This window comes from Dysidea avara, chromosome 3, assembly GCF_963678975.1.
Source record: "Dysidea avara chromosome 3, odDysAvar1.4, whole genome shotgun sequence".
Taxonomy (NCBI): domain Eukaryota; kingdom Metazoa; phylum Porifera; class Demospongiae; order Dictyoceratida; family Dysideidae; genus Dysidea; species Dysidea avara.
In genome coordinates this window covers 23,757,495-23,763,494 of record NC_089274.1, presented here as the reverse complement: position 1 = coordinate 23,763,494, position 6,000 = coordinate 23,757,495, and the positions used below count along the sequence as shown (strand labels likewise).

Genomic DNA, 6,000 nt, shown 5'->3' with positions numbered 1-6,000 from the left:
ATAATAATATCACTCTAATAAAAATAATAAAAACATCATTGTGTAATATTTTAATAATAAACAATGTAGTTGCCATCATCTGCCACAAGTCACAATAACTAGCTTGCCATCAGATAGTCCAACAAGCAAATGTGTGTACTGGTAAGTCAACGAGAGGCTGTAGATAGAAGACTGCATTTTCAAACTAGCCACTTGCTTTAAACTGTAAACAAAAGGGAAGCAACTTAAACTTGTGTCGTTACAGTTAAGATGTAACTAAGAGCCCAACACATAAATCCTGAACCAAGCAGCATGCATTACAATTTCAAAAAGTTAGCGACCAAAATGTTTTGCTTTGGTTTCAGAAGCTATGTTGGGCTCTCAGCTGCTGTACAGTTTACTAACTTGTGGAGATGTCCAAATGTAAGCCTCATCTCAGTACTACTGGTAATAAAGTGGTTATCAGTCACTACAAGTCCAGTCAGTGCCTGAGGCATATCAAGAGACTTCAGTAGTTGTCCATTTATGGAAAAAAGACAGAGCCATGAGTTTTCCTAACAGGAAAAACACAATGACCATAATTATATCACAATATCAAAACAACCAACTTGACGGCTGTTTCTTCTCTCTCTCAACATCTGATAGCATACTACAATTCGTGCACTGCTAGAACTGATTGCAACATGTTTAATTTTTGATGGGTTCTCATGTTGTGGCCTCAAAGTGTGCATGTGTATTCCTTCCCTCAGACTGTGTACAATACACATACCATCCTGAAACATCAGTAGTGATAGCTATACAGATTATTAAGGTGTGCAGTATACCTTAGCACCACTGACTACTGTGTCCAACTCTACACTGACATCTAAACAGACAACCTGCACAAGAGCAACAATCAGTTATAGAGATGAACATAAAGCTTTAATTTAGGAAATGGCTCAAGAGGCAGAGTAGGGGGAGGGGGACAAAATAAAGTTCTGTGATAGTAAGGGGGTTGGGGAAATGGTGCAAAGATCTGTGTACTTACTGTACCCATAAACACATGCCATCTGGGGGGTCTGGGACATGGCCCCCCGCAGATTCTCTCGGATTGCTTCTGGAGCATTTTCAGATACTTTTAAAACAATCTCAGGTCATCGTGGTGAATATGATAAGGTTTGTAGTGCAGTCCCCCCTCCCCCCCCCCCCCCCCCCCCCCCATAAAGTGTTGGGAAACAGGGATCTAAAATGTCCAGGGCATGTGGAAGGGACTTTTAAATGTTATTATTCATGAAGATTTATTGAAGTTCTTCAAGTGAAACAAATTCTATTAACATCACTATCTCTGTCACTGGGAAGAAACATGTCAAAATGCTTCCACAGGCCCAAATAAATTTAGTGCAGAGTATCATCTCACTGAGAGCCTACAGCTTTTCCTGTATTGTGGGGTGGAAAGCATGGTAGGACCTGTGTCTACAACAGTTCCACTTGCCTCAAATTACACTGTAGCTATACTAAAACATTAGAGCTTCATGTTCACTTTAACATACCACCAATGTCCACAAGGTTATGACTGTTTAGGAGATTATATTAATTTTGTGATTGTTCCTGAACATTGCAATGTTGATATGTGTATTATAAATAATTGTGATGTTGTAACATTACATGCAAATGTGTGTCAAAATGGTGGTACATACTGTTGTGAAAGAGCTTGATCTGTAAAACAAGCCTACACTTCTGAGACAGTTCATCATGTGAGTAAATCTTGCTACATAGTTAAAAGCTTACCTGTAAACCGTTAAATTTCTAAGGATTATTTATTCATTATACTGTTTGTTTTAAACTAACTGCCCATGGAATTAGTTGTGTTTAACAGTTATACACAATTTACCTTGTTTTGTTAAAATAAACATGCATATATGATGCATTGATAAATGCACGCAAAGTTATAACATCGTGATGTTATCAAAATTGTGATATGTAGCCTCGCACAATCATGACAGTAGCAAAATTTCACAATCGCTCAACCCTAGTTATGTTATAGGAGAGAGCCAAACATGCATGCACACACATTACGAAACCTGTTATTACTATTGTACTTACTGCAGAGTTGTGCCCATAGAGAATTTGTAGAGGTTTTGAACAAGCAAAATTCTGGAGCACAACACATACTAATGATATACACAACATCAGCAGGAGTGGGTGGGGCTCACCTGACTGCTGAAGTGCCACACTGCACATGTGGTATCACATGATCCAGTCACCAACCTCTCACCAGGTTTGTCCAGTGCCACACAAGTCACTATGTCTACACGTGAGGTAATTTAAGTGTGTTAATAAAAGTGTGCTGTGAGGAACAAGTTATCCCCTCACTCGTTATACATACATACATATAGGTGTCCCAATAGCAAGGACCAATATATTTGTATTGTCCACATTTCAGTGTGCAGCATGCCATCCCACCACTGTATTGTACTTAGCTATATACTACATGGGCAACTTATTATTTCATATTTCAATTACAGTTTTTCTATAAGCCAAGGAACTGTGCTTGTTCAAAACAAATACCATATATTACCTTTTTGGCATAAATTTTGTGTGCATAACATAGACATGCATATATCTCTAACCTGTGTGGTGGATAATCCGTCGGACAATTTTATTTTTCTCCAGGCTGTGCACTCTGAAGCTACAGTCCCAGTGTCCACCACTCACTAGTAACTTGTTACAAGCTGACGACACAAACATGTGGTGAGTAGTTAGTACAATGGAAGTGAATGGTGCTCCAATAAAGTGCCACTGAGACCTAGTGACACACCATTTGGTGTAACAGTAATCAATGGCACACAAAGTCTTACTTATCAAGGTGTATGTTATGATCCAATTCAAATGTGAATGATTTTGATTTATTGTTGGAGAACGGTAGCCAGTCATGTGTGTTGACTAGCCCACTCTTAGTGACTGTAACCTGAAGGGAGAAGGGAGGTGACAGAGTAGAGATGAAGCTGTAACACAACAATCTTACCACACGTTCAGGATTTCCTGATGCTATTATAGTGTCCAGTTTAACAGTGGGACTGGCAACCATTATCAAAGGCTCACTGTTCACCTGTTTAATAAAATAAATATTGTAAAGTTGTATTGTCTGACTGTTGTGTGTATACCTCTACTGAAAATGCTCTGAGTTCCTTCAAGTTTTCAAATATACTACGTGCAGAATTTTGTCCCGATGTAGAAAATTTTGCAGCAAGTAGTTTTCTTGCCTCCTGCAGTGACAGCCGTGGTGGATGGGGTTCATAAAACAACTGAGTTGGTGTCTGGCCAAAGTTGTTAATCATTGACTCCAACTGTCTCTTCTTCTTCTCATTAGTAATGGAACTAAGATCAACAGAACCTGTATAACAAGATTTATAACAATTCTGATGTATTAGTAGAGTAGCTGGTACCTTCATAAGTGCAGTAGTAGAACACATTGCAGGCCTTCACTGCGTCTTCTCCACGTTGTTTGTAGCCCCAGATCAGGTCTACCCACTCATGTAAATGTGCACTAACATAATCAGACTCCTGAAGTAGAACAAAGGGATGTACAGAGTGTGTGAATGTAGACCAATACATTGTGTACATATAACACTGACTACACCACATGAACAGGTTAGGTAAAGAGAGAACATATAGAATGGGATAATAATAAAACCTATATCTCGATAAGTGACAACTATGCTGTCTTGATAATCGATAATAGTAGGACATCATAGGACTGTGTTTTTTGCAACATAGTTTTACATATTTGCTAATACTTATGAAGTCATCACTTCCACAACTAGCTTGATACCTTTCCACAAGTTTTCCATCTGATTGTGGAATAGATTATGAAGATTTACTATTATCTTGATAACAAATTCATTATCTTATTAATTTTATGATAGGTGATTTAGGTATCTAGATAATCTGTTTATCTAAATTATCTCCCAACCCTAATATAGAATATCCTAACAGGAACTATCCAGATTTCTTCATATAATAATCTAGTAACACAGTGTTGTAATTGCACACAATGTGTAACTAAGAAAACTTTGAGAATTATAAACCTGAGAGAAAATACAGGCTATTGGAATACAATGAAAAACTGTTGTTACTTCATACTAGCTTACCAGTGCTTGTCGGTGGATGTGTATGAAATCATAAGGATCTTTGGCCCATTTTGGTAGTACAACACCTTCCAAAGGTGATGACTGAGCTTGTAGTTTTCCAAGATCAAATTTATTAATGTTCATGAGAAATTCTGGCAAGTAATAAAACTCTGGAATCAACTCCTTCACATCACTAGTGCTGTGATAAATTGAATCCCAAGTGTTTGGGATGGAGAAGAACTGTCTGTCTGCATGGTCAAACCGTCCACTCTGCAGAGCAATATGTTGTTTAGCAAATGGTTCCAGTCTAATGAGGTAGTGCATGACACCAGCCGCATTACTGTAGTGAGTTCCATAATGAAATTTCTCAATCTCACCAGATGGATCATCAAACTCTTCATATCTACACACAAAATATTTGAAGATTACTACACACAAAACATGGTGAGGATAGACACTACACAAACACAACAAATTACACACACTGTACAAGAAAACGACACACATTACAAAGTATACACATAGCACTACATACACAACACTCCATACATAATACAGGACAATGTCATTAAAATGTCCAATGCATACGATGCCATTACCTTTCTCTGACTGATGGCTCCTGTGCTGGGTTAAGAATACCCAATGGCTTTGATAAGTCACGATAAAACTTGGGATCTTTGAGGTCAATTGTCTCAGATGTGTAATCACACAATACCCATGGGAACTATGTATTAAAATATTTTTACTACTAATATTTATGATCAACACACACTCACCACTGGGTACTGGTTGAGATCATTGTATGTCCTACCTGATAGTGTGTTCAACTGCATGATGTACTCAAAGTTACTAATCTGATGTCTCACCCACTTCTGTTGGATAAAAGATAAATGTGTATGCTAAACAATGAACACAATAACGAAGGTATTCCTATTCACAATAATTACAAGAATATACAGTAGTTATAAATGATTTGCTGTATGGAGGGAAACTTTGGTGGAAGAAATTTTCACGACTCCAGCAAAATGTCATTGCTGGTGAAAATCTATAAAAATCGATGAAACGCATGAAAGTGTTTAATTAATTATATAACGCTATACTTGGGTTGCCATACATGGGAGTCTATAGCTAATACTAAATATCAAATCAATTACAAGTTCAGACTATTTATCCTTCTGGAATACTGCAAATATTGATATGATAGCACTTGCATTTTGTCTGGACTCCAAGGTTCAAGGATAGTTACTACAACCTCAGTAACTTGATGGCCCAGTGGGACAGAATTACTTAAGGTACTGTTTGGATCCATCTGTAACAGGTTTACATGCTTGAATATATAACTTGTCTGTATATAAATGAGCTACAAAGTACTAGTGAAGTGGCTGTGAGAAAAATATTTGAATAGAGAAAATTTGGCAAATTCATGATTAATTACCAAATTTTGCTGGCAACAAAATTTCCCTCCATATGGTAAATTATGGTCCGACGCTTGCATAGTGTAATTTCAAGGCTTACATTTGTAAGTCCTGATGCCTGAAGTAGCTTGTGAGGACGTATTATACCAGAGTAGACCAGATTGGGAGTGTGTTGTGAGTTGATGCAACTATAAACCTTTGTAGCAATCTTCAAAGAATAACAACAACATATAACACACAGATTATGTCTATGGAGCTTGTCTGACCTTCTGAGAAGAGAAGTTAAAAAAATAGTTTGTTTGGTCTACGAGAAATAACTCTAAAGCACTGCGGACAAGATGGTATCGCCGTGAGTGAATTTCTCTAACACTTTCAAGTGATAATTTGAATTCTTCAATTCCTGTAAGTGAGAAGAAAGGATGAAATATTATTGACATGTCTTTTATAAAATTAAGAAAATTCAACTACAGTACACCCTCAGTTATCCAACCTCATCC

At 37.4% G+C, this 6,000-nt stretch overlaps 1 protein-coding gene across 2 annotated transcripts in view; it reads right to left on the bottom strand.

The window, feature by feature from the left end:
* The window catches only part of LOC136250349 (neurobeachin-like protein 1), a 55,053-nt gene continuing 49,053 nt past the window's right edge, over positions 1–6,000 (bottom strand). For both annotated transcript variants that reach the window (XM_066042546.1, XM_066042547.1), the window contains exons 37-52: positions 5,770–5,903; positions 5,604–5,711; positions 4,865–4,960; positions 4,688–4,812; positions 4,110–4,491; positions 3,405–3,522; positions 3,123–3,352; positions 2,984–3,067; positions 2,817–2,926; positions 2,589–2,764; positions 2,172–2,266; positions 2,062–2,112; positions 804–857; positions 588–752; positions 385–533; positions 1–202 (exon numbers count right to left, since the gene is read on the bottom strand). In XM_066042546.1, coding sequence (XP_065898618.1) covers positions 76–202; positions 385–533; positions 588–752; positions 804–857; positions 2,062–2,112; positions 2,172–2,266; positions 2,589–2,764; positions 2,817–2,926; positions 2,984–3,067; positions 3,123–3,352; positions 3,405–3,522; positions 4,110–4,491; positions 4,688–4,812; positions 4,865–4,960; positions 5,604–5,711; positions 5,770–5,903 — 2,204 coding nt within the window. In that variant the 3' untranslated portion in view covers positions 1–75. The remainder of the gene's footprint in view (positions 203–384; positions 534–587; positions 753–803; positions 858–2,061; positions 2,113–2,171; positions 2,267–2,588; positions 2,765–2,816; positions 2,927–2,983; positions 3,068–3,122; positions 3,353–3,404; positions 3,523–4,109; positions 4,492–4,687; positions 4,813–4,864; positions 4,961–5,603; positions 5,712–5,769; positions 5,904–6,000) is intronic.